At 49.2% G+C, this 27,906-nt stretch overlaps 1 protein-coding gene across 7 annotated transcripts; it reads left to right on the top strand.

Moving 5' to 3' along the window:
- The first annotated feature begins 80 nt into the window (after nt 1–80).
- Nucleotides 81–27,792, top strand: SMARCC2 (SWI/SNF related, matrix associated, actin dependent regulator of chromatin subfamily c member 2). Of its 7 annotated transcripts, none has more exons than XM_032173401.2 (30): nt 82–305; nt 2,339–2,458; nt 3,726–3,811; nt 4,861–4,942; nt 5,036–5,128; nt 5,724–5,793; nt 6,037–6,106; nt 7,900–7,975; nt 8,144–8,275; nt 8,382–8,497; nt 8,878–9,002; nt 11,205–11,264; nt 11,414–11,451; nt 11,727–11,857; nt 12,168–12,239; nt 15,817–15,930; nt 16,736–16,889; nt 17,558–17,650; nt 17,883–18,002; nt 18,097–18,159; nt 18,650–18,908; nt 19,155–19,316; nt 20,376–20,440; nt 20,673–20,808; nt 20,891–21,057; nt 22,729–22,863; nt 25,069–25,450; nt 26,038–26,121; nt 26,401–26,466; nt 27,008–27,792. In XM_032173401.2, the coding sequence occupies exons 1-30, from the start codon at nt 195–197 to the stop codon at nt 27,082–27,084; spliced, it is 3,459 nt and encodes a 1,152-aa protein (XP_032029292.1). In that variant the 5' UTR covers nt 82–194; the 3' UTR covers nt 27,085–27,792. The 7 variants fall into 7 exon arrangements, with proteins under 7 accessions (XP_032029288.1, XP_032029289.1, XP_032029290.1 ...); XM_032173403.2 differs by having other exon boundaries at nt 17,886–18,002; XM_032173397.2 differs by having other exon boundaries at nt 81–305; nt 26,038–26,466.
- Nucleotides 27,793–27,906: the final 114 nt, after the last annotated feature.

Genomic DNA, 27,906 nt, shown 5'->3' on the forward strand with positions numbered 1-27,906 from the left:
GGTCGGCCCGCGCCTGGAGCTCCGCCGCCGCGCCCGGCCTGCCGGCAGGGGGCGCAGCGCGGACCGGGGCCGGCCCAGGCGGCGGGAGGCGGCGGCCGCGGCGGCGGGAGGCGGCGGGAGGCGGGCGGAGGAGGCGGAGGAGGCGGGAGCTGAGCTGAGTGGGGCGGGCGGCGGCGGGGCCCGAGCCGGAGAAGATGGCGGTGCGGAAGAAGGACGGCGGCCCCAACGTGAAGTACTACGAGGCCGCGGACACCGTGACCCAGTTCGACAACGTGCGGCTGTGGCTCGGCAAGAACTACAAGAAGGTACGCGGGCCGGGCCGCGCGGGGACCGGGAGCGGGACAAAGGGACCGCGGCCCTGCAGCCCCGGGATCCTGCCCACCCTCCAGGCGCCCCGGCCCCTCCCCCGCGGCCTCCCAAGCAGCCCCCCGCGCGCCCGCGCCCCTCCCCCAGCCTCCCTCTCCCCGCACCCCCAGCCTCCGAGCCCAGCCCCCGCCCCCACTGCTGCGCCCTCTGCCCCTTGTTTTTCTCTACTGCCCGGCGGGCCCTGGTGCCATTAGCCCACCTTCCCCTCAGCCATCGCCCTCCTGGCTTTTCTGGGAGAGGCAGCCGGCCGGGTGTGGACCGGGTGCCCAATGGGCTCCCCCGCAACCCGGAGCGTGCCCGCCAGAGCTCCCCACGGAGCCAGGTACCAGCGGGGCTGAGGCCTCTCCGGTGCTTTATGTATGTTCAGAGAGAGAGAATGGAAAGCAAGAGGGTAAACAGTCACAGAGCAAGCCGTTGGCTGCTCATCAGCCTGAAAAAGGTCCCCACCCAGGGATCACCTGTCTCCGCCGCTCATCCCCCACCTTCATCTAAGGGACAACAGAATCTCTCAGGGAGCCGGGGTATAGGAGTTCTTGGGTAGCGGCCCCTTCCGAAACCTTTCCTCGATTTTACAATGAAGTCACCCTGCAATCTAGCTTTGCAGTACCCTGGGTTTGGGGTCGAGAGGTTAGGGTGAGCTTTCTATCTCTAGCCCCTCACCCCCAAACCCCATAAATGGAGATCATAAGGTGGTGAACAAAGGGTTCAAGAATCCTTACCTGTCTTTTCTACCAAACCTCTTCCTGGTGTCGTCTTTGTCTCTAGGCCTGGTTTTCTCTGGAAATGGTCTGCCTCTCTTTTTCTCACTACCCTCAGAGAGGGGTTCTCTTTATGGCTTTCTTTCAGCTCCCCAGTTCTTCCTGCCGGCTTTGCAGCTCCTCAGAAGTGTGCTTAGTGGCTTAGGAGAACTTCCTACTGATCCTGGTTATGAGCCTGGCCCTGCCCTTGGGGTCTCTCTGGGTGTCAGAATCCTGACAAATAGCTGCTATTTCTATGGCATGTCTCTACGCCTGTGAGAAGCTGTTATTCCCAGGCTTCTACCTTTGACCTTTTGCAGGGAGATCAGGCTAGGGGCTTAGCCTCCGGCCTTGGGGGAATTGACAACTGTGACCTGGTTCAGCTTCCATGCTCTTAGCTCTTTGTCATTTACCTTTCCCTTGACAGATCTATCTCTTTTCACCTCTCACTGAGAGGCACTGTCCTCTTTGTGATGAGTGGGGAGAAAACGGGTCAAAAAGTAAAAAGAAAGTCTCCTGGCTCAGGTTCAAATTAGAATGGAAGGCTAGGATGCTACTAGGTAGCAGAGTGTGGAAACATTGAAGGAGGGCCAGGGTTACTTGTCTTAGATACAGTTTCCTTGGACAGGGTAGATGTTGTCTTGCTCTTCTCCATCAGGCTGGGTAGTGGATGGCCCTTCCTGTCTAGGAGGGCCTATGAAGACATTTATACCCAGTCTTCAGAAGCAAAATGCACAAGCTCACTCTCTCAGTCAGCTTGCCCTCCTTCACTTTCTTGTACCTTTTCTTGTTAGGCTACATTATAGGGGGAATCATGGCTTTACATAGAGTTTCCCTAAGAAATGTCTCTCTTAGAGCCCCAGAGGTATTGCTTCCATGACCTGAACTCTATAAACTTCCAGAATTTTACAACCCTCAGTGCTGTTGGTTAAAGATGAGGTGCCAAGATAATAGGGTCCTGCAACTCCAATTTCAGAGTATAACTGAGGAAGAGTAGTAAGCTTCCCTGTTCCCCCCAACACTGGCCACCTGGGCTGGTGGCAGCAGAATTTCAGCTTCCTGGTTGGGGTGTCCAGGGCCTCCCTTCTGCCATTTTCTTTATAGAGACTAAATGGGGAGAAAGGCCCTATTTTCTTTGCTCCAGATGCTTCCAGAGCCCCTGGGGGAGAAATATAGGAGATAGTGGACAATTTGTCTGATATCTATTTTTCTTTCCTTTCCCTCTTTTTCCTTAGTATATACAAGCTGAACCACCCACCAACAAGTCCCTGTCTAGCCTGGTTGTACAGTTGCTACAATTTCAGGAAGAAGTTTTTGGCAAACATGTCAGCAATGCACCGCTCACTAAACTGCCGGTGAGTGCAGAAGTAGCAGGGAGGGTGGGGGGTGGTGGTGGTGAATCCTCCAAACTGGAGAGTTGTATTTTAAAAAAAGATTTGTGAATTTTGTAATTTTTGAAATTTGGGTTATTTTCCACCATCCCTATCCCTGGTCAGGGCATTATTGGCTTGGCCTAGTCTCCAGTTTACCATTCTTTTTGTCTTAGTAATATTTTGTGCAACAAATTATTTCAGAGTACCTGGGATCAGTCCACAAGTCTCTCATGGCATGGTTAAGAGGGGGACTTGAGATTTGGATTTGCGCGGGCTTGTGTTCAAATCCTGGCTTTGCCACTGGATGGCTCTGTGATCTTGGGCAACATTCATGAGTCTTGGTTCCTTCATCCCTAGATGGGATTAGTAAACCTACCTTGTAGAGTTTCTATAATGGTACCTGAGGTAATCCAGTAAAGTGTTATCACAAGGTTGTGCTTTCTGTATATTGGTTTCTTTTTTTTTTTTTTTTTTTTGAGACGGAGTCTTTCTCTGTCCCCCAGGCTGGAGTGCAGTGGCGCGATCTCGGCTCACCGCAACCTCCACCTCCTGGGTTCACGCCATTCTCCTGCCTCAGCCTCCCGAGTAGCTGGGAATACAGGCGCCCGCCAACACGCCCGGCTAATTTTTTGTGTTTTTAGTAGAGACGGGGTTTCACCGTGTTAGCCAGGATGGTCTCGATCTCCTGACCTCGTGATCCGCCCGCCTCAGCCTCCCAAAGTGCTGGGATTACAGGCTTGAGCCACTGCGCCCGGCTATATATTGGTTTCTTTCATTCCCCTCTTCCAGGCTACATGATGCAATGGCACAAGGGTTAAAGAATTTCAGCTTTGAGACGGGGCGTGGTGGCTCACGCCTGTAATCCCAGCACTTTGGGAGGCTGAGGCGGGTGGATCACCTGAGGTCTGGAGTTGGAGACCAGCCTGACCAACATGGAGAAACCCCGTCTCTACTAAAAATACAAAATTAGCTGGGTGTGGTGGCTCATGCCTGTAATGCCAGCTACTCGGGAGGCTGAGACAGGAGAATTGCTTGAACCTGAGAGGCAGAGGTTGCAGTGAGCCAAGATTGCGCCATTGCACTTCAGCCTGGGCACCAAGAGTGAAACTCCGTCTCAAAAAAAAAAAAAAAAAAAAAAGAGGGAGATCAGTTCAGCATGGGATTTTGTGAAAGGATTATTAGATTATTAAGTGATGAGAGAATTTACAATGGAACCTTGACGTGCTTCTTCCGTATCCTGATTTTGTAGATCAAATGTTTCCTAGATTTCAAAGCGGGAGGCTCCTTGTGCCACATTCTTGCAGCTGCCTACAAATTCAAGAGTGACCAGGGATGGTGAGATGATTCTCTCTATTCTTCTTACATTTAGTTTAGAGGAAATCCCCCTTTTTGATTCCCTGGGATCTTTCTGGGGTAGAAATTCTTGCGAGTCTCTTTATTTTGCTAGGTCAGTAGACCTGACTTACTAGGTCAGAAAAATGGTTGGGAGTCAGAGCCAAAACAGTCTCCAAGAGTGAGTGTGTGAGTATCAGTGTGTGTTTTGTAGAGGAAAAGGGATTCTTAGGTTGGCATCTCAAACCTTTTTTTGTCCCTTTGGAGTAAGCACAGAGAGTGATTCATGGAGTTGAGATCAGTGAACCTCAGATCCCAGGTGATTTTTGGCAATAGCTGTGAGCAAGCTTGCCTCCTAATTTCCCATATTAAGAAGTCATGGCTGGGTGCAGTGGTTCACGCCTGTAATCCCAGCACTTTGGGAGGCCGAGGTGGGTGGATCATTTGAGGTCAGGAGTTTGAGACCAGCCTGGCCAACTTGGCGAAACCCCATCTCTACTAAAATACAAAAATTAGCCGGGCGTGGTGGCGGGCACCTGTAAATCTCAGCTACTTGGGAGGCTGAGGCAGGAGAATGGCTTGCACACAGGAGGCAGAGGTTGCAGCTGGCCAAGATCGTGCCAGTGCACTCCAGCCTGGGCAACAGAGCAAGACTCCCTCTCCAAAAAAAAAAAAAAAAAAAGGCCGGTGTGGTGGCTCATGCCTGTAATCCCAGCACTTTGGGAGGCCGAGGCAGGTGGATCACCTGAGGTCAGGAGTTTGAGACCAGCTTGACCAATATGGTGAAACCTCGTCTGTACTAAAAATACAAAAATTAGCCACACAAGGTGGTGTGTGCCTATACTCCCAGCTACTGGGGAGGCTGAGACAGGAGAATTGTTTGAACCTGGGAGGCAGAGGTTGCAGTGAGCCGGGATCACGCCACTGCACTCCAGCCTGGGTGACAGAGCAAGACTCCATCTCAAAAAACAAACAAAAAAGTCACGTGCCCTCACCTCATCTGCAGACCTGAGCTATATATACCACTCACTAGATTATTGCCTCTTCACAAGGCGGCGTTACGATTTCCAGAATCCATCACGCATGGACCGCAATGTGGAAATGTTTATGACCATTGAGAAGTCCTTGGTGCAGGTAATAGGCATATCCCCTATTTATCTCCCTTCCCTCAGTGAGAATCTAAAACACCCCTTTCCTATAATCTCATTCTATTTCTTCTCTCCACAGAATAATTGCCTGTCTCGACCTAACATTTTTCTGTGCCCAGAAATTGAGCCCAAACTACTAGGGAAATTAAAAGACATTATCAAGAGACACCAGGTAAATGGTCTGATGAGGAGAGGTTTCAGAAACTCCATGACTGTTTTCCCAGTGTTTTCTATACCAAGCAGCAGCCCTGAATTACCATGTTTTCTGCTTCAGAGGTGGCTCTACTTGGAAAAAGACTTGAGTTAAAGCCTTGAGTCTGTCTTTTTCTGTCTGCTTCTCCCATTTTTCAGTCCTGACAGGTTTGCATTACTGTTCTAGAGACTCTGTTGGCCTGGGGAAAAATAATATCCACTTCTACTGAGCTAGAGATTGCTTGATCTCAGATAAATGAAATCCCTGCTCTTTGGAACTTTATAATAATGAACAGATGTCATTGATAAGGATGTACAGTTGACTTTAAATTTCCGATGTGTAGATTATCTGTTCAGAAGATTATTTGTAGCAATTTTTAATTCTTTGACTTTTCTCCATTATTAGCACAATCCCAGCTGTTTCCCTATGCCACTTAGCTGGTGTGTGCTTAGAGAATGCAAACTAACTTTAATACTATTATAAGCAAAATATGGTTAGGAAGGCAGCTCTATGGCTAAACCTTGAGTAATTCGGAGGGGACCATAATTTACCTGCTTCTCCTTGTACCATCCAGGGAACAGTCACTGAGGATAAGAACAATGCCTCCCATGTTGTGTATCCTGTCCCGGGGAATCTAGAAGAAGGTGAGAGCTGGGTTTTCCTGGCCACTTGAGTGGATGGTTTGGACTAGAAGGCAGAGGACTAAGATGACCATTCAGTACCTGGGCTCCTCCTCTTCTTTCAATCTTGAATCCTCCTACCACCTTAAGTTCCTATTACCAAGTCCCCTGCTACAACAGGAGAGTGCATTAGTTAGGGCTTTTATACGGTATTTTTTTGTGTCCCCCTTTAGCTTATATCTCTCCCTTCTTTTCCTCTATCTCCAGAGGAATGGGTACGACCAGTCATGAAGAGGGATAAGCAGGTTCTTCTGCACTGGGGCTACTATCCTGACAGGTGAGGATGGGTTCCTGGGGCAGGTTTAAGTGTAAGAGCCAGACCCAGAAGCCCTAGAACATCTAGCAGAGCAAGAGGCCGCTCTTTCAGAGTTATTTTTAGATCACTTAATTTGTTTTCCTCTCACCTAGTAAGTGAACCTCTGTCTTGGGGGAGGTTTGGACTTACTGGACAAGCCTTGGGCTAAAAGGATTGAGGCTTTATGTGTGAATTGATTATCCCAGCATAATTTTTGATAAGTAAATGTTAGAAACAATCTAAATGTCTAACAGTAGGAAAATGTTTCAGTAAATTTTTATATCTACTCAGTGGACTATTATGCAGTCTTTAAAGTGATATAACATGGACAATTTATAAGTGAATATTATTAATAATTGCAAAAAGTAGCATGTAGGCCTGGCATGGTGGCTAACGCCTGTAATCCCAGCACTTTGGGAGGCCAAGGCAGACAGATCACCTGAGGTTAGGAGTTCGAGACCAGCCTGGCCAACATGCTGAAACCCCGTCTCTACTAAAAATACAAAAAAAAAAAAAAAAAAATTAGCAGGGCGTGGTGGCACACGCCTGTAGTTTTAGCTACTTGGGAGGCTGAGAAGCAGGATAATCACTTGAACCGGGGCAGCAGAAGTTGCAGTGAGCCAAGATCACACCACTGCACTCTAGCCTGGGCGACAGAGCGAGACTCTGTCTCAACAAAACAAAACAAAACAAAAAATAGCACGTAGGCTGGGTGCAGTGGCTAATGCCTATAATCCCAGCACTTGGGGAGGCTGAGGCGGGCAGATTGCTTGGGCCCAGGAGTTTGAGACCAGCCTAGGCAACATAGTGAAACTCTGTCTTTACAAAAAAAAAAATACAGAAATTAGCTGGGCATGGTGGCATGCACCTGTAGTCCTAGCTACTTGGGGGGCTGAGGTGGGAGGATTGCTTGAGCCCAGGAGGTTGAGTCTGCATTGTGCCATGATTGCACCACTGCACTTCAACCTGGGCAATAGAACAAGACCCTGTCTCAAAAAAAAAAAGCGTATAAAATATCATCTAGTATGGTTATGATTATGTAAAAACATCATCGAGTATGGTTATGATTATGTAAAAACAAAATTGTGGACCAGGCACAGTAGCTCATTCCTATAATCCTAGCACTTTGGGAAGCCAAGGCAGGAGGATCACTAAAGGCTGGAAGTTCAAGACCAGCCTAGGCAGCAAAGTGAGACCCTGTCTTAACAAAAACAAAAACCCCGGCTGGACGCAGTGTCTCACGCCTGTAATCCCAGCACTTTGAGAGGCCGAGGTGGGTGGATCACGAGGTCAGGAGTTTGAGACCAGCCTGGCCAAGATGGTGAAACCCCGTCTCTACTAAAATATAAAAATTAGCCAGGCGCAGTGGCAGGCACCTGTAATCCCAGCTACTCGGGAGGCTGAAGCAGGAGAATCGCTTGAACCTGGGAGGCGGAGGTTGCAGTGAGCCAAGGTTGTGCCACTGCACTCCAACCTGGGCGACAGAGTGAGAGCAAGACTCCGTATCAAAAATAAATAAATAAATAAAAATAATTACTGTGGAGGAAAAACATACATACAAGTGTCAAGAGTAGTTACGTAAGGGTGATTCTTTTTATTCTCTATTTTTGAAATGTTTCATAATGTGCTTTTACTACTTTATAATGAATAGAATACCAAAAAAATAAGCCAAGAACCCAATACTTTCTGTAAATGGAAAGGGTAAAAGATCTGCACTTTACTTTTCCACAATTCTATCCCATTGATTCTACTGTATGCTCAATTTCCCATGGCAGTTATGACACATGGATCCCAGCAAGTGAAATTGAAGCATCTGTGGAAGATGCTCCAACTCCTGAGAAACCTAGGAAGGTGAGCTTTTCTTGTATCCCCTCTTCCCCAAAAAGAATGCCAGGACCGGTCTACCCTTTGGAAGTGAAACAGAGGCTTGTGTGCCCTTGGGCTTTTTCTGTTAAGGGTCCCCAGACAGAGCTGTGGCTTCCAGGCTTCTCTGCAGCATGATCTGCCTTTGTACTTTAGGTTCATGCAAAGTGGATCCTGGACACCGACACCTTCAATGAATGGATGAATGAGGAAGACTACGAAGTAAATGATGACAAAAACCCTGTCTCCCGCCGAAAGAAGATTTCAGCCAAGACACTGACAGATGAGGTGACAAATCCTGTTCTTTTTTTCCTGGCGCCCTTAGCGTAAGTCTCAGAACAGATCTTCAGTGGGGATTGTAGGCTGACATTTGTCCTGATTCTCCATCCTATAGGTGAACAGCCCAGATTCAGATCGACGGGACAAGAAGGGGGGAAACTATAAGAAGAGGAAGCGCTCCCCCTCTCCTTCACCAACCCCAGAAGCGAAGAAGAAAAATGCTAAGAAAGGGTGTGCCAGCCCCTAGCCTGCCCCTGTGTTCACCATTCTCTCCACATCATGTGGAAGGAAGGAAAGACAAATCCCTTCCTATAACCACCTGGCCCTGACCTGGGTGTGCCATCATACTGCAGGTGTCCTGAGAGGGAAGATGAGGAGATCTTTAGCTGCTCAGTTGTTAGTTCTGGTTCTGGCCCCACTAGTAAATTTAAAGAGAGCTTTATCAAATGAAAAGCCTTTTCCACTTCCCATTACTCCGTGATTACCGGTTTCTGTTTGTACTCAGCTCTACCCTTGGAATTCTCTGTCACTTCCCTTCCCTTGAACTTCAACTTCCAGGGACTCCTTGTCCAAGGATGACTGGGTTCTCTTTCACTCTCTTTCCTTCCCAGTCCCTCAACACCTTACACTAAGTCAAAGCGTGGCCACAGAGAAGAGGAGCAAGAAGACCTGACAAAGGACATGGACGAGCCCTCACCAGTCCCCAATGTAGAAGAGGTGACACTTCCCAAAACAGGTACAGGCCAGGCTGAGTTCCTGGGATCCACCCCCACTCCCTGTCTTGACTCTCCTTTGCCAAACCCCGAGTGAGCTGATTTCTCAGGTCCACCTCCCAGTCTACAGGATCTTTTCCTTAAATTTAGCTGGTTATTATAGTCATTACCCTGGAAAATCCTCTAACTTTATATTCATATCTGAGTTGTGGACTGTGCTTTGTGCCTGATAGTAGTTGTCTCCAAACTCTTTGATCATGTGTTTCTGACAGTAAAATGTATTTGAGCATGGCCAGGTATGGTGGCTTATGACTGTAATCCCAGCATTTTGGGAGGCCGAGGCGGGCAGATCACCTGAGGTCAGGAATTCGAGACCAGCCTGGCCAACATGGTGAAACCCCATCTCTACTAAAAATACAAAAATTAGCTGGGCATGGTGGTGGGCACCTGTAATCCCAGCTACTCGGGAGACCGAGGCAGGAGAATTGCTTGAACCCGGAAGATAGAGGTTGCATGGAGCCGAGATTGCGCCACTGCACTCCAGCCTGGGCGACAAGAACAAAACTCCATCTCAAAAAAAAAGGCCGGGCACAGTGGCTCATGCCTGTAATCCCAGCACTTTGGGAGGCCGAGGTGGGCTGATCACGAGGTCAGGAGATCGAGACCATCCTGGCTAACATGGTGAAACCCCGTCTCTACCAAAAATACAAAAAATTAGCTGGGCGTGGTGGCGGGTGCCTGTAGTCCCAGCTACTCAGGATGCTGAGGCAGGAGAACGGTGTGAACCTGGGAGGCGGAGATTGCAGTGAGCTGAGATCACGCCACTGCATTCCAGCCTGGGTGACAGAGAGAGACTCCGTCTCAAAAAAAAAAAAAAAGCCGGGCGCAGTGGCTCACGCCTGTAATCCCAGCACTTTGGGAGGCCGAGGCGGGCAGATCAAGAGGTCAGGAGATCGAGACCACGGTGAAACCCCATCTCTACTAAAAATACAAAAAATTAGCCGGGCGCGATGGCGGGTGCCCGTAGTCTCAGCTACTCGGGAGGCTGAGGCAGGAGAATGGCGTGAACCCGGGAGGCGGAGCTTGCAGTGAGCCGAGATCGCGTCACTGCACTCCAGCCTGGGCGGCAGAGCGAGACTCCGTCTCAAAAAAAAGAAAAAAAAACAAAAGAAAAAGAAATATGTATATATGCGTTAATTGTGTACATGTACTGTTAAGCCACTACTGTGGGAACGTTTTAAAACACAAACATATCTAAAAAATTGAAAAATGTAAAGAATGATAAAAACAAACATGAAGAATCTGGGCATGGTGGCTTACGCCTGTAATCCCAGCACTTTGGGAGGCCGAGGCGGGCAGATCGCGAGGTCAAGTGATCAAGACCATCCTGGCTAACATGGTGAAACCCCGTCTTTACTAAAAATACAAAACTTAGCCAGGCGTGGTGGTGGGCGCCTGTAATCCTAGCTACTCGGGAGGCTGAGGCAGGAGAATCACTTGAACCTGGGAGGCAGAGGTTGCAGTGAGCTGAGATTGCGCCACTGCACTCCAGCCTGGGCGACAGAGCGAGACTCCGTCTCAAAAAAACAAAACAAAACAAAACATGAAGAGAGGTTCTGTATTCTCTCCCTGAGTTGCAGTAGATCATCTTTTGCGTCCTATGTTAGAACCCCGCTTTGGAGACATTGCTCCACCAATACTGGTTTACAGTCTATTCTATAGACTCACCCCAGGTATTCCAGAAGTTTATTTCAGGGGTAGGATTAGGGGTGCCACCAAGAAGAGTTCTAGCTTCTACCTCCTCATCAATCAGCTCTCCTCTCTATGTTTGCTCCTGAGCATATGCATATGAATTCAGTTGAGGAAAGTGTCCTCTGCTTTCAAAAATGTTTAACACTTAGCCATTCCTCCACAGAGTGATTTGGTCAGATTCAGTATCAGACCATTAAAAGCTTACAGATACATAGATGGAGATAAAGGCCTGTCAAAGACAAGAATCATTTATGAATGTACATAGAGAAATAAGTTAAATTCATTTTTGGTTGGAGAAGTGGGGAAAGTAGCAAGAAGTTTGAAGCCCTAGAATAATTGTGACTGGAGAGAATTACTATATTTTGCAATCACATGGAGACAATTTTTGGAGAAAGTAGGATTTCTGGAACTATTAAATTGAAGGCTTGAATTAGGCAAAATCTATCTGATGAAATGACTCTCTGTTTTCGCAGTCAACACAAAGAAAGACTCAGAGTCGGCCCCAGTCAAAGGCGGCACCATGACTGACCTGGGTAAGACAGGAGCCTCTTGGGCAAGGCAGTCAGAGCCAAGGGAAGGGGAGGGCTCAGCTGCCCCCTTTTCGCTAGCCTGATGGGCTTTTGGTAGGGCTTTCTTGCCCCTCAAGAGGCTCCAGCCTTACATCTTGGTCTTTCTCTTTCAGATGAACAAGAAGATGAAAGCATGGAGACGACGGGCAAGGTGGAGCCAGTTTAGAGAGGCCCTACCTCTCTATGTGATTCTGATTTGTGATTATAAAGTTCATTCTGCCCAAACTTTTCACTGCCCAGACTTTACCCACCGTAGACTAATTCTAGCTTTGTTCAAAACTCTGACCCTTTCAGAGTCCTGGGGCCCATGACTGCTCAGTCCCATCACCCATCTTTAGTGTCCACATTCCTGGGGTGTGGGAGAAGCAGAGGGTTGCTAGGGAGGAAACAGGAATGCTGAGTGTCCAGCAGCCTCCATACTCATAGGATGAGGATGAGAACAGTACGGGGAACAAGGGAGAGCAGACCAAGAATCCAGACCTGCATGAGGACAACGTAACTGAACAGACCCACCACATCATCATTCCCAGCTACGCTGCCTGGTTTGACTACAATAGGTATGGTTGTCCCCAACTTCTCACTGAGTCCTTATTTCCCTGCCTCCAGGGGTCAACAGGCTGTTCTTCTCCCTGCCTCCTCCAAATAAGTTATTTTTTCCTCACCCAGATAGACCAGAGTACACTTTAGTTTTAGGGGAGCTCCTGGTGTCCTTTTGAGTCTTACAGCCCGTGGGATGTTCTCCCCAAGCTTCGAACTCCAGCAATTTCGAGCTCTTTTCCTTCTTTGCCTTCTAGGCTTTTCCTCCCTTTGGGGCCCCCATCCCTTCACCAGTGCCTTCTTCTGAAACCACTCTGGCTTTTCTTGCAGCGTTCATGCCATTGAGCGGAGGGCTCTCCCCGAGTTCTTCAACGGCAAGAACAAGTCCAAGACTCCAGAGATGTAAGGAAATCTCATCTCATGATTCTCCTTCTCCCTCCTGTCCCCCCATTCACCCTTCTGATTCAGTAACATTCAGTTTAGCAAACATTTCTTGAGCTCCTTCCATGAGCCAGGCACTATGCTAGGCTTACAAAGGCACCATATCACCCTGGCCTAGCATGTAGACACATGTTCTTTAGGATTCGCCCAAGGGTGATCTTAAGCATGTTCTGTACATAACAAGTACCTACTCCAGTGCCTCAAATTCTTTTTTTTTTTTTTTTTTTTTTTTTTTGTGACGGAGTCTCGCTCTGTCACCCAGGCTGGAGTGCAGTGGCGCGATCTCGGCTCACTGCAAGCTCCGCCTCCCAGGTTCACGCCATTCTCCTGCCTCAGCCTCTCCGAGTAGCTGGGACTACAGGCGCCCGCCACCACGCCCGGCTAATTTTTTTGTATTTTTAGTAGAGGCGGGGTTTCACCGTGGTCTCGATCTCCTGACCTCGTGATCCGCCCGCCTCGGCCTCCCAAAGTGCTGGGATTACAAGCATGAGCCACCGCGCCCGGCCGCCTCAAATTCTTTTTAACAGGGTATAGAGCCTTTAAATCCGTATTACTGATATTGTTTATACTGCAGATATTCCTAGCACAAAAGCTTTGATTAAAGTGTAAATTACTATTACCAGGCTGGTTCCTGAGAGTAGGTTTTGATAGAAAAACAAGAGAAGGAACTAACAGAAGACCAGTTTATATAAATTAAGGGATGGAGAGGGCTCTCTGGGAAAGAAGTGTAGGAGCCATGGTGGCTCACAACTGTAAATCATCTCAGCTACTTGGGACACTGAGATAGAAGGATTCCTTGAGGCCAGGAGTTCAAGAATAGTGTGAGCAACATAGCGAGACTCCCATCTCTAAAGAAGTGACAAAAAATTAGCTGGGCAGGGTGGGGCATACCTGTGGTCCCAGCTACTTGGGAAGCTGAAATGGGAGGATTGCTTGAGCCCAGGAGTTTGAGGCTGCCGTGAGCCTGGATCACGCCACTGCTCTCCAGCCTGGCTGACACAGCAAGACCCCATATCTAAAAAAATTAATGAACAAGGCTGGGCGTGGTGGCTCACGCCTGTAATCCCAGCACTTTGGGAGGCCGAGGCGGGCGGATCACAAGGTCAGGAGATGAGACCATGCTGGCTAACGTGGTGAAACCCCGTCTCTACTAAAAACACCAAAAAAGACCAGGCGTGGTGGCTCATGCCTGTAATCCCAGCAATTCAGGAGGCCGAGGCAGGCGGATCACCTGAGATCAGGAGTTCAAGATCAGCCTGACCAACATGGAGAAACCCCGTCTCTACTAAAAATACAAAACTAGCCGGGCGTGGTGGCACATGCCTGTAATCCCAACTACTAGGGAGGCTGAGGCAGGAGAATCGCTTGAACCCGGGATGCAGAGGTTGCGGTGAGCCGAGATTGCACCATTGCACTCCAGCCTGGGCAACAAGAGTGAAACTCCGTCTCAAAAAAAAACAAAAAAACAAAAACAAAAAAAATTAGCCGGGCGTAGTGGCATGCATCTGTAGTCCCAGCTAGTCTGGAGGCTGAGGCAGGAGAATCACTTGAACCTGAGAGGCAGAGGTTGCAGTGAGCGGAGATCACGCCACCACACTCCAGGCGGGGCGACAGAGTGGGACTCCGTCTCAAAAAAAAAAAAAAAAAAATTAGCTGGGCGTGGTGGCAGGTGCCTGTAGTTCCAGCTACTCGGGAGGCTGAGGCAGGAGAATGGCGTGAACCTGGGAGACAGAGCTTGCAATGATCCAAGATCGTGCCACTGCACTCCAGCCTGGGCGACAGAGCAAGACTCCGTCTCAAAAAAAAAAAAAAAGATTTTGCCTCAGGCCAAACCTGCTTGGCTTTGGAAAAGACGTGGTGGCAATCTTCTTTGGTTAGGAATACTTCAAGATAACCACATTGATGAGGTAGGTGAGACTGAGAACTGAACAAGTTTTCTTCCCAGCTATTCCACAGCTTCCCCTCTCTGGGGGTCCCTCCATGTTTTTTCCTGATAGCTTGCTATGGTTCTCTCTTCTCTTCCTGGAGAAAGCAGTATGTATGAAAAGAAAGTAGTGATCAGGTGAAATTAATTCAACATGACATGCAGGCGGGGTTGGAGTAGGAACTGAACTCTTGGTATAAAATAGTAAATGATGGTCCAGGCATGGTGGCTCACGCCTGTAATTCCAGCACTTTGGGAGGCCCAGGCGGGCAGATCACGAGGTCAGGAGTTCGAGACCAGCCTGGCCAACATGGTGAAACCCCGTCTCCACTAAAAATACAAAAATTAGCTGGGTGTGGAGGCACGTACCTGTAATCCCAGCTACTTGGGAGGCTGAGGCAGGAGAATCACTTGAGCCCGGGAGGTGGAGGTTGCAGTGAGCCAAGATCGCATCATTGTACTCCAGCCTGGGCAACAAGAGTGAAACTCCATCTCAGAAAAAAAAAAAAAGTAGTAAATCATGATAATTGCCTACATCTATTGAGAGCTTAGTATCTCCCAGGCACTATCGTAAATGTCCAACATACATTGAGTAATTTAATCTTTACATCAACCTTAGAGGTAGATACCATCTTCAGTTGACAGATAGGGTATAGAGGAGTCAAGTCACCTGCATAAAGTCACAGAGCTAGTAAGTAAAACCAGGATCTGAATCCTTTAATCTGGCCCATGATCTGAAACTTTACACTGTACCACATGATAGCTGCCATTTTTTTGAGCCCCTACAATGCGCCAGGCACTGTACTAGTACTTTATAGACCTCTCAACAGACTTCCATTTTACAGATGAGGAAACTGAGGTTTAAAAATTCGAAGTAAATTGCCAAGGTCCTCATGGTAGAACTGGGATTTGAACTTAGATCTTTTCAACTTCAAAACATATGTTTTTTACCATGGTATGCTGACTAGCTATATGCATGAATAAGGACTTCCTTTTAACATCTGAGTTTGGAAATGAGTACTTTTTCTTAACTTCTAATTCCTTGTTTAAAAATTGTATAAAATGGCCAGGTGCAGTGGCTCATGCCTGTAATCCCAGCACTTTGGGAGGCTGAAGCAGGAGGCTCACCTGAGGTCAGGAGTTTGAGACCAGCCTGACCAACATGGAGAAACCCTGTCTCTACTAAAAATACAAAATTAGCCGGCCGTGGTAGCACATGCCTGTAATCTCAGCTACTGAGGAGGCTGAGGCAGGAGAATCGCTTGAACCCAGGAGGCGGAAGTTGCTGTGAGCCAAGATTGTGCCATTGCATTCCAGCCTGGGCAACAAGAGGGAAACTCCATCTCAAAAAAAAAAAAAAAAAATTTGTATGAAATATCCATAAGTATAGCCAAGGAGATAATTCATTTAAAGAAAACCCCATCAAGGAAAAGACAGACATATTTGAAACTCTTTCATCTAGCACATAGCAGGCACTCAGCATGTTGAGTCAAATAATCTACTTTTTTCCATCTTTATCATGCAGGAGAAGTCATTAGCTCTCTTACCATTTTTTCCTTTAGCCCTTTAACAAACACTTATTTTTCTTCTTCTTGTTTCTCTCTTTCTTCTAAGCTACCTGGCCTATCGAAACTTCATGATTGACACTTACCGATTGAACCCCCAAGAGTATCTTACCTCTACCGCCTGCCGCCGAAACCTAGCGGGTGATGTCTGTGCCATCATGAGGTGGGTCTTTTGGCTGAGGGGAAGGGGGTACATGAGGATGCCTGCCTATGGATGTGTTTTGGCAACAGTAGAGATGCCAGCAAGGAACATAGAGGAGCAGGCAGAAAAAAACACCTCTAGAGAAAGGTGAAGTACAGGTTTGGGGAATGAATGACTTGAGGGATTAGCAATGGCATTCTCTGAAGTGTAGAATATAGGACAAAGAAGGAGCACGTCTGTAATTGAAAGATACTGGTTCAGGCCAGGTGTGGTGGCTCATGCCTATAATCCAAACATTTTGGGAGACCAAGGTGGGAGGATCGCTAGAGCCCAGAAGTTCGAGACCAGCCTGGACAAAATGGCGAAACCCCATCTCTACAGAAAATGCAAAAAAATTAGCTAGGCATGGTGGCTCATGCTTGTGGTCTTAGTGACTCAGGAGGCTGGGGTGTAAGGATCACCTGAGCCCTGGAGGTGGAGGCTGCAGTGAGCGGTGATCACACCACTGCACTTCAGTCTCTCTTAGGGAAAAAAAGAAAGAAAGAAACTGGTTCAGTTTTACTAGCTATTCAGGAAGAAATGTTCAGTAGGTAGGTGGATATAGTGATTGGCCCAGGCTGGAGATATAGACTTGGGTGTCACTGGCATTTAGGTGGTAAATGAACAACTGGAGTAGGTGAGATTTCCTAAGGAGTATAATGAACAGAGGAAAAGGCCGGGGTTGGGTGGGGAGGGGGTTTATGCCCCTTCTATCCCCCACTTTTCCTCTTCCTCGTGCACCTTTCTGGCTATCTGTGTGACCCTGTCTCTGCCTCTCTCCGTACAGGGTCCATGCCTTCCTAGAACAGTGGGGTCTTATTAACTACCAGGTGGATGCTGAGAGTCGACCAACCCCAATGGGGCCTCCGCCTACCTCTCACTTCCATGTCTTGGCTGACACACCATCAGGGCTGGTGCCTCTGCAGCCCAAGACACCTCAGGTAGGGTGAGGTGCTATGGGGACAGGGCGGGTTGGGAAGATTGGGCTTCTTTGAACTTTTCTTTTTCTGGTTTTTAGGGTAATGGTTCAGGAGTGTTTTGAGGCTTCTTCCTTTTCCATGGGATACAAAGGGTCACAGGAATCAGCCCCATGTTTAGCATCCTCTCTCAGCCTTTGTACCTAAGGCTGTAATTGCTGAGGGAGAAGAGATTATCCTTTTACTCAAGGAGCAGACAGGCTAATGTAGGGGAGTCAGTAGATAGAGAAAAATGGCTTAAAATTAACTTGCATGGAATTTTTAAGCTTTGTCATCTTTGCCACATTTTTTCATTTTTGCCTCATAATTATCATCTTCATTTTTTTTTCCATTTCCACTTCATCCGTTACAAAAATTAGGAAGAAGGTTATGTGGCTTGCCCAAGGTCACAGAGTACCAAATCTAGGATTAGAACCTAATTGTCCAGCTCCTAAGAGAACTTGTAAAGATAATGTGAATATGTATGGATATCATGCCAACGACATGTCTTATTAATCATGAAGGGAACATGGAACAGTGGCATGAGTGCCCCCAGAGCTTGCGGGCCGCCCAGCATTTGGTCTTGAGGCCTCCAGGGCCTTGGCCTGGTCATTTCCTGCCCAGCCTCCATGACGCCAAGCTCTGTCCCCCAGGGCCGCCAGGTTGATGCTGATACCAAGGCTGGGCGAAAGGGCAAAGAGCTGGATGACCTGGTGCCAGAGACGGCTAAGGGCAAGCCAGAGCTGGTAGGTGGGGTGCAGACCCTGCTGGGCTGCTCATTTTCCCCTTTACTGGGGGGCCCCTGCCCGGGAAGAAGAGACATGAGAGCAGAGGAACTACAGCAGTAAGGGAGGAAGTCCCATCCAGGGGTGTCCCTGGCTTTGGGAAAGAAGCTCCTTCTGTCTGTTTTTTCTCTCTGTCAGCCCCTGGCTCCCAGTGGTCACTTGTACTCACCTCTTTCTTTCCCTCCACAAATAGCAGACCTCTGCTTCCCAGCAAATGCTCAACTTTCCTGACAAAGGCAAAGAGAAACCAACAGACATGCAAAACTTTGGACTTCGCACAGACATGTACACAAAAAAGAATGTTCCCTCCAAGGTAGGAGGTGCGGGCCGACTTTAGGGGTAGAGAATGTTCGCTCCTCAGAGGTCACAGGCTCCTCTCTTCTGACCTGCCTGTGTTTCCCCTGCAGAGCAAAGCTGCAGCCAGTGCCACTCGTGAGTGGACAGAACAGGAAACCCTGCTTCTCCTGGAGGTAATTGGGGCAAAGAAAAGAGAGTTTTTCTCTGAAAACAGAAGTGGGCTCCGTGTAGAGGCTCACGCCTGTAATCTCAGCACTTTGGGAGGCCAAGGCAGGAGGATCACTTGAGTCCAGGAGTTCGAGATGAGCCTGGGCAACATGGTGAGACTCCGTCTCTACGAAAAATTTTAAAAATTAGCCAGGTGTGGTGGCACACACCTGTGGTCCCAGCTACTCAGGAGGCTAAGTGGGAAGATTCCTTGAGCCTAGGAGGTCAAGGCTCCAGTGAGCTCCAGGACCAGCTCCAGGCTGGGGATTTGGGCCATTTCATTAACTTCATATCCTTTCTTAGTGCTACTTCAAGATCCCCCTTGGACCTAGCAGAGTACACAAATACCAGAACATAGAGAACTTTGAAACCAGCTGCCCTTAGTAGGATGGGGGGAGTCAGCCTTCGAGAAAAGTGGCTAAGTAAGCGGAGTTATGTCTCCACCACTACCACCAGGCACTGGAAATGTACAAAGATGACTGGAACAAAGTGTCCGAGCATGTGGGAAGCCGCACACAGGACGAGTGCATCTTGCATTTTCTTCGTCTTCCCATTGAAGACCCATACCTGGAGGACTCAGAAGCCTCCCTAGGCCCCCTGGCCTACCAACCCATCCCCTTCAGTCAGTCGGGCAACCCTGTTATGAGCACTGTTGCCTTCCTGGCCTCTGTCGTCGATCCCCGAGTCGCCTCTGCTGCTGCAAAGTCAGCCCTAGGTAATGGGGGTGGGCGGTTCCACCTGGCCTTCTTAGTTTGCTTTTGAAGGGCTAGTTACTCAGACTGTGAATCCTCTCAAGTTTGGCTGCCCTGCTGGCCTTGTCTGTGCGGGCCTCAGCTCGGGCACCTGTCTAGGCTCCATACTAGCTTAGATGAAGACATGGGCTTGTGAGTAAGCTTTTGCAGGGACTGCCAGAACTGTTCCCCTGTGCCTCCCCCAGCCTCATCCTTTCTGGGTCTTGCAGAGGAGTTCTCCAAAATGAAGGAAGAGGTACCCACGGCCTTGGTGGAGGCCCATGTTCGAAAAGTGGAAGAAGCAGCCAAAGTAACAGGCAAGGCGGACCCTGCCTTCGGTCTGGAAAGCAGTGGCATTGCAGGAACCACCTCTGATGAGCCTGAGCGGATTGGTAAGGCCAGGCAGGTTCCCAGATTTCTTGCCTTTCACAAGATCCAGAGCCACCTGGCCTCCTGTGCCATTTCTGCCTCAAGTTGGCATTAGAGCACAACATGAATGAGAAAATTGGTAGGGTTTTTATTTTCTCCATGAGTTTACCTCAGGGGCTCTGGAGCCCTACTGGTTCTGTCATGAAGATTTTGGGTAGAAAAATCTTTGCTTGTAGAAGGGGCTGTTAGAAAAGTCTTGTGAAGGCCGGGCATGGTGGCTCACGCCTGTAATCTCAGCACTTTGGGAGGCCGAGGCGGATGGATCACCTGAGGTCAGGAGTTCAACACCAGCCTGGCCAAGATGCTGAAACCCCGTCTCTACTAAGTATACAAAAATTAGCTGGGCGTGGTGGCATGCGCCTGTAATCCCAGCTACTTCAGAGGCTGAGGCAGGAGAATCGCTTAAACCCGGGTGCCAGAGGTTGCAGTGAGCCAAGATCAAGCCACTGCACTCCAGCCTGGGCAGCAGAGCAAGACTTCGTCTCAAAAAAAAAAAAAAGAAAAAAAAAAAGAAAAGTCTTGTGAAGGCTGGGCGCAGTGGCTCATGCCTGTAATCCCAGTACTTTGGGAGGCTGAGGTGGGCAGATCATTTGAGACCAGTCTAGGCAACATGGCAAAATCCCATCTCTACAAAAAATACCAAAAAAGCCAGGCATGGTGGCATGTGCCTGTAGCCCCAGGTACACAGGAGGCTGAGGTGAGAGAATCACTTGAGCCTGGGAAGTCAAGGCTGCAGTGAGCCATGATTGTGTTACTGCATTCCAGCCTGGGCGACAGAGTGAGACCCTGTCGCAAAAGAAAAAAAAAAAAAACAGGTGTTACGGAGAAGCTGGGTGCAATGGCTCACACCCATAGTCCAAGGTGCTCAGGAGGCTGAGGTGGGAGGATTGCGTGGGCCCAGGAGTTTGAGACCAACCTGGGCAACACAGCAAGACCCTGTCTCTAAAAAAAAGAAAAGTGTTAGACACAGACGACTGTGTATTAGACATTTCCTGTTTTCCTTTCTTTTCTTATGGGCCCAGAGGAGAGTGGGAATGACGAGGCTCGGGTGGAAGGCCAGGCCACAGATGAGAAGAAGGAGCCCAAGGTATAGAGGGATTTCTGGGAGCTGCAGGGGCTGCGTGCAGCACTGTGGTGATGGGGGAGTTGGCCTTGTTCAGCTTAGGTGGGCAAGGGCTGGTTTTGGACGGGGTTGTCTCCTAGAATCAGATCACCTCCAAAGTAAGAGGAATAAATTTAGTTCCCCTTCTGGCCCCTCTGTGTGAGAACTAATCACCCCAATCCCTGATACCTCTCCTTTTCTATCACTGGAATTTCAGGAACCCCGAGAAGGAGGGAGTGCTATAGAGGAGGAAGCAAAAGAGAAAACCAGCGAGGCTCCCAAGAAGGATGAGGAGAAAGGGAAAGAAGGCGACAGTGAGAAGGAGTCCGAGAAGAGTGATGGAGACCCAATAGGTGAGCCTCCCACAAGGGTAGGTGGGGGTGCAGGAAAGAGAGGTGAAGCTGTGGGGCTAACTCAACCCTTGTCCTGGCCCAGTCGATCCTGAGAAGGAGAAGGAGCCAAAGGAAGGGCAGGAAGAAGTGCTGAAGGAAGTGGTGGAGTCTGAGGGGGAAAGGAAGACAAAGGTGGAGCGGGACATTGGCGAGGGCAACCTCTCCACCGCTGCTGCTGCCGCCCTGGCCGCCGCTGCAGTGAAAGCCAAGGTGAGGCCAGACCTTGAAGACCTCAGGGAAGAAAATGTCCACTTCTCTAATCTCATCTCACTTAGAGGAAATCTTTCCTCACTCACACCTTAAATAATGCTGACCTATTTATTTTTTATTTGTATCTCAGGAGGAGGTAAGGTTAGTCATCCCTTCTCTAAGCTTTAAAAAATATATCACCATTGGGCCTGTTTTCAACCCTGTCAGTATTTGACTCCGTGTTACCCTTTGCCACATTATCTCCATGTTCTTCTTTTGAGACGGAGTCTTTCTCTGTCAGATCTCGGCTCACTGCAGCCTCCACCTCCCAAGTTCAAGTGATTCTCCTGCCTCAGCCTCCCGAGTAACTGGGACTACAGGTGTGCAACACCACGCCTGTCTAACTCTTTGTATTTTTAGTAGAGATGGGGTTTCACCATGTTGGCCAGGCTGGTCTTGAACTCCTGACCTCAGGTGATCCACCCGCTTTGGCCTCCCAAACTGCTGACATTACAGGCGTGAGCCACCATGCCCAGCCTCCACGTTCTTTTATTTATTTATTTATTTATTTATTTATTTATTTATTTATTTATTTATTTATTTTTTGAGATGGAGTCTCACTCTGTTGCCCAGGCTGGAGTGCAGTGGCACAATCTCGGCTCACTGCAACCTCCGCCTCCCAGGTTCAAGCAATTCTCCCACCTCAGCCTCCCGAGTAGCTGGGATTACAGGCATGTGCCACCATGCCTGGTTAATTTTTGTATTTTTAGTGGAGATGGGGTTTCACCCTGTTGCCCCAGGCTGGTCTCAAACTCCTGGACTCAAGTGATCTGCTAGCCTCAGCCTCCCAAAGTGCTGGGATTACAGGCATGAGCCACCACACCTGGCCAAAATGATTTAATTTTTTAAAAAGTCTGGGCGCAGTGGCTCATGCGTGTAATCCCAGGACTTTGGGAGGCTGAGGCGGGTGGATCACCTGAGGTTGGAAGTTTGAGACCAGCCTGGCCAACAGGGTGAAACCCCATTTCTACTAAAAACACAGAAATTAGCCGGCGTGGTGGCGCATGCCTGTAATCCCAGCTACAGGGGAGGCAAAGGCACGAGAATTGCTTGAACCCAGGAGGTGGAGGTTACAGTGAGCTGAGATCATGCCACTGCACTCCAGCCTGGGCAACAGAGTGAGACTGTCTCAAAAAAAAAAAGAAAAAAGAAAAAAGACACAGTGGCTCACGCCTATAAATCCCAGCACAAAAAAAGTCAAGCCCTTTCACCATGGGTTGTGACCACAGCAAGTTTGTTCTTTTTGTGTGTGTGTGTGTGAGACGGAGTCTCACTCTGTCGCCCAGGCTGGAGTGCAATGGCGCAATCTCGGCTCACTGCAAGCTCCACCTCCCGGGTTCACGCCATTCTCCTGCCTCAGCCTCCCGAGTAGCTGGGACTACAGGCGCCCACCACCGCGCCTGGCTAATTTTTTGTATTTTTAGTAGAGACGGTATTTCACCGTGGTCTCGATCTCATGACCTCGTGATCCACCCGCCTCGGCCTCCCAAAGTGCTGGGATTACAGGCGTGAGCCATCGCACCTGGCCAGCAAGTTTGTTCTTATACCTGCCAGCATCCACCCTACCTTTCTTCTGTATTGTCTTCAGTTGCGTCCTCCCACTGATGTGCTGTCTCACCCCTCCTTCCCTAGCACTTGGCCGCTGTTGAGGAAAGGAAGATCAAATCTTTGGTGGCCCTGCTGGTGGAGACCCAGATGAAAAAGTTGGAGATCAAACTTCGGCACTTTGAGGAGCTGGAGACTATCATGGACCGGGAGCGAGAAGCAGTGAGTAGCAGGAGCCCTGGAACCCTGCTCGCTGTGCCTCCGTTTAAAATTGGAGGGGCGTGTGTGTGTGTGTGTGTGTGTGTGTGTGTGTGTGTGTGTGTGTGTGTAGGGCAGCCAGTTAAGGACAGTTAGGTGTCTCACAAGTGAAGTCTGGGGACTGAAGTCCCACAGAAGGTCAGCTCCATGAGGCAGGGGCTCTAGTTGGTTTTGATTGCTGCATCTCCAGGTCCTTGAACAGTGCTTGGCCCATAGTAGACTCAAATAGTGATTGAGTGAATGGGCTTAAGGGATGATGAGAGAGAGGGTAAGGGCCTCAGATCCAGGAGGTGAACTTGGAAAGGGAATGGGACAGACACAGTGTTGAACCATTTTGTCTTTGGAGGACATAAAAAGAAATAGACGATAGGGACCGGGCACAGTGGCCCACATTTGTAATCCTAGTACTTTGGTAGGCTGAGGCAGAAGGATCACTTGAGCCCAGGAGTTCAAGACCAGCCTGGGTAACATAGTGAGATCCCTGTCTCAACAATTTATTTTATTTATTTATTTATTTGAGACAGAGTTTCGCTCTTGTTGCCCAGGCTGGAGTGCAATGGCGTGATCTTGGCTCACCGCAACCTCCGCCTCCTGGGTTCAAGCGATTCTACTGCCTCAGCCTCCCCAGTAGCTGGGATTACAGGCATGCGCCACCATGCCCAGCTAATGTTGTATTTTTAGTAAAGATGGCGTTTCTCCATGTTGGTCAGGCTGGTCTCGAACTCCCGATCTCAGGTGATCGGCCCATCTCTGCTTGCCAAAGTGCTGGATTACAGGTGTGAGTTATCACGCTTTTTTTTTTTTTTTTTTTTGAGATGGAGTCTCACTCTTTCGCCCAGGCTGGAGTGCAGTGGTGCAATCACGGCTCACTGCAACCTCCGCCTCCTGGGTTCAAGCGATTCTCCTGCCTCACCTCCCGAGTAGCTGGGATTACAGGCACATGCCACCATGCTCAGCTAATTTTTGTATTTTTAGTAGAGACAGGGTTTCACTGTGTTGGCCAGGCTGGTCTAAAACTCCTGACCTCAGGTGATCCGCCCGCCTCAGCCTCCCAAAGCGCTGGGATTACAGGCATGAGCCACCGTGCCCAGTCCAAAAATTTTTTAAAAATAAACAAATTAGCCAGGCATGGTGGCGTGAGCCTGTGGTCCCAGCTACTCAGGAAGCTGAGGTGGAAGGATCGTTTGAGCCCAGGTCAAGGCTGCACTGAGCCATGTTTGCACCATTGCACTCCAGCCTGGGTGACAGAGTGAGACCCTATCTCAAAAAAAAAAAAAGAAGAAGAAAAAGAAATAGAAGATAGGGACCTCAGAGAACTTAAGGTTTAATGGGAGACATCAAATGAATATACAATATGGAGACATCAGAAACAGTTAAGAAGGTTTAAAGTATCTGACAAATTCACATTAAGAGATTGCACATCGGCCGGGCGTGGTGGCTCACACCTGTAATTCCAGCACTTTGGGAGGCTGAGGCGGGTGGATCATGAGGTCAGGAGACTGAGACCATCCTGGCTAACATGGTGAAACCCCGTCTCTACTAAAGAATAAAAAAATACAAAAAATTAGCCCGGCATGCTGGTGCGCATCTGTAATCCCAGCTACTCGGGAGGCTGAGGCAGGAGAATTGCTTGAACTAGGGAGGCGGAGGTTGCAGTGAGCTGAGATCACTCTACTGTACTCCAGCCTGGGCGACAGAGTGAGACTGTCTCAAAAAAATAAAGAGATTGCACATCAAGTTTCTAAGTCCTGAGATCATAGAATAGAGCTAAAGCTCAGGCAAATGAATTGATCTGGGATAGCTTCCTAAGAACAGTGAGTTTTTAGTGAATTTTGAAGTAAGAAAAGAACTTGAATTGACAAAAGGAACTGGAAGCATTTTCCAAATCAAGGTAATGGCAAGTTCAGACCTTTGTAGCTGAAGTGAGCTGGGGCCAGGTTAAAGTCATTGCAATAAGAAACCATGTGGGCACCCAGGAGACATAAGGGTCATGGGAATTTGCATGAAGTGGGGTGGGGAGGACAGAGGAAGCACAAGCGCAAGATGTAGATTTTGGGAACCTTCTGATTGAGAGGCGGGATCTTTCAGAAGAAGACAAAGCAGGGGTGAAGGCATTTGCCTTTGGGATCTGCTGAAACTTGGATAACAATACTCAATTGGCACTGGCAGCTGGAGTATCAGAGGCAGCAGCTCCTGGCCGACAGACAAGCCTTCCACATGGAGCAGCTGAAGTATGCGGAGATGAGGGCTCGGCAGCAGCACTTTCAACAGATGCACCAACAGCAGCAGCAGCCACCACCAGCCCTGCCCCCAGGCTCCCAGCCTATCCCCCCGACAGGGGCTGCTGGGCCACCCGCAGTCCATGGCTTGGCTGTGGCTCCAGCCTCTGTAGTCCCTGCTCCTGCTGGCAGTGGGGCCCCTCCAGGAAGCTTGGGCCCTTCTGAACAGATTGGGCAGACAGGGTCAACTGCAGGGCCACAGCAGCAGCAACCAGCTGGAGCCCCCCAGCCTGGGGCAGTCCCACCAGGGGTTCCCCCCCCTGGACCCCATGGTAAGTGTTATGTTCCAGAACTCTTGTTGGCTAGAGGAATCCAGGTGAAGGTCCCAGTTCTCCTCAAAGGGGATACAAGATGAGTCTGGAGATGAAGTTAGCCTCAATTTCTATAGATGGCCCATCTCTCTTAGGCCCCTAAATCAGCAGGAATCCTTCCCCAAACTCGAGAGCTTTGGAATTTTATTCACTTACTCTAGTGTCAGAAAAAGGGAAGATAGTGCCAAGGAATGGCTAGATTATCCTTGTTTGTAAAAGTGAGTTATTCTTTGGGAGGCCGAAGTGGGTGGATCACGAGGTCAAGAGATCGAGACCATCCTGGCCAACATGGTGAAACCCCATCTCTACTAAAAATACAAAAATTAGCTGGGTGTGGTGGTGCGTACATGTAGTACCAGCTACTCGGGAGGCTGAGGCAGGAGACTGCTTAAACTCGGGAGGCGGAGGTTGCAGTGAGCCAAGATCATGCCACTGCACTCCAGCCTGGTGACAGAGCGAGACTCCGTCTAAAAAAAAAAATAGAAAAGGTGAGTTGTTAAGCAAAAGTTTTATACCTAATTTTCTCCATCTCTCATTTTTATTCTCAGGCCCCTCACCGTTCCCCAACCAACAAACTCCTCCCTCAATGATGCCAGGGGCAGTGCCAGGCAGCGGGCACCCAGGCGTGGCGGGTAATGCTCCTTTGGGTTTGCCTTTTGGCATGCCGCCTCCTCCTCCTCCTCCTGCTCCATCCATCATCCCATTTGGTAGTCTAGCTGACTCCATCAGTATTAACCTTCCCCCTCCTCCTAACCTGCATGGGCATCACCACCATCTCCCGTTCGCCCCGGGCACTCTCCCCCCACCTAACCTGCCTGTGTCCATGGCGAACCCTCTACATCCTAACCTGCCGGCGACCACCACCATGCCATCTTCCTTGCCTCTCGGGCCGGGGCTCGGATCCGCCGCAGCCCAAAGCCCTGCCATTGTGGCAGCTGTTCAGGGCAACCTCCTGCCCAGTGCCAGCCCACTGCCAGGTGAGAAGGGGCCAAGAGGGAAGAAGGGTGAGGGAGAGGGGTCCACGTGGAGGGAGGGTGAGCGGGCAGGTGGGGAAGAGGTCAGGTATTAAGAGTTTCCACAATCCTTTTTGAACATTCTGGTAAAATTAGAATACAGGAGGAAGGGCCTCTGTGGCCATCCTCCACCATTCCCCAGCCTGGCAGCTGCCACCTTTGGGATGATGTTGGGGCCTTTCACTGGTGGGTCATGGAGCAATCCTGTGGCAGAGAGCATCTCAGTTGTAAACTTGAAAAGCAGCTGTTTGCGTGATGATTGAGTAGCATCCCTTTGCTTATTCCTATCACGTTCAAATGCCCCATTTAGAGAGTCTCTTTTCAATCAGTTTTTCTCAGTATGAGGTAGAAGGGAGTGTTGGGAACAGAAGTTGAACATTGTGGATACCTCATTCATCCACCCAGCCACTGCATGCCATGCCCGGTTCTGTCTGTCTGTGGTGGTCTGGGTCTGGAGCCATCTCTACTGCGTACTCTAACTGATTCATCTTCCTTTTCTCCACAGACCCAGGCACCCCTCTGCCTCCAGACCCCACAGCCCCGAGCCCAGGCACGGTCACCCCTGTGCCACCTCCACAGTGAGGAGCCAGCCAGACATCTCTCCCCCTCACCCCATGTGGAGATCACGGTTCCAGGAACAGCCCTTCCCCCACCACTGGGACCCTCCCCAGCCTGGAGAGTTCATCACTACGTAAGGAAAGCTCCTTCCGCCCCTCCAAAGCCCTCACCATGCCTAACAGAGGCGTGCATTTTTATATCAGATTATTCAAGGACTTCTGTTTAAAAGATGTTTCTAATGTCTGGGAGAGAGGATAGGATGGGAATGCTGCCCTAAAGGAAGGGCTGGTGAAAGGTGTTTATACAAGGTTCTATTAACCACTTCTAAGGGTACACCTCCCTCCAAACTACTGCATTTTCTATGGATTGAAAAAAAAAAAAGGAGATTTTAAAAAGCCACATTGGAGCTCCCTTCTACCCACTAAAAAATAACCAATTTTTACATTTTTTGAGGGGGAGTGAGTTTTAGGAAAGGGGAATTAAGATTCCAGGGAGAGCTCTGGGGATAGAACAGGGTGCAGATTCCATCTCTCCCCAAGCCCCTTTTTAGTGACTAAGTCAAGGCCCCAGCTCCCCTCCCTCACCCTACGCCGAGCTTATTCGAGTTCATTCGTACTAATAATCCCTCCTGCGGCTTCCTCATTGTTGCTGTTTTAGGCCACCCCAGCTCAGCCAATGATTCCTTTCCCTCTGAATGTCAGTTTTGTTTTTAAAAGTCACCTGCTTAGTTGATGTCAGTGTATGTGTATTTGGTGGGGAAAACCTAATTTTGGGGATTTCTGTGGTAGGTAATAGGAGAAGAAAGGGCACTGGGGGCTTTTCTCCTTCCTTCCCTGGGCTGTATTC

Source organism: Hylobates moloch, unplaced genomic scaffold (genome assembly GCF_009828535.3).
Source record: "Hylobates moloch isolate HMO894 unplaced genomic scaffold, HMol_V3 SCAFFOLD_13, whole genome shotgun sequence".
Classification (NCBI taxonomy): Eukaryota; Metazoa; Chordata; class Mammalia; order Primates; family Hylobatidae; genus Hylobates; species Hylobates moloch.

Coding starts and splice junctions, on each gene's coding strand:
- SMARCC2 (XM_032173397.2), top strand. CDS start 195: ATGGCGGTGCGGAAGAAGGACGGCGGCCCCAACGTGAAGTACTACGAG. Junction 15,931..16,735: donor GATGTCTGTGCCATCATGAG/GTGGGTCTTTTG, acceptor CTCTCCGTACAG/GGTCCATGCCTTCCTAGAAC. Junction 16,890..17,557: donor TGCAGCCCAAGACACCTCAG/GTAGGGTGAGGT, acceptor TCTGTCCCCCAG/GGCCGCCAGGTTGATGCTGA.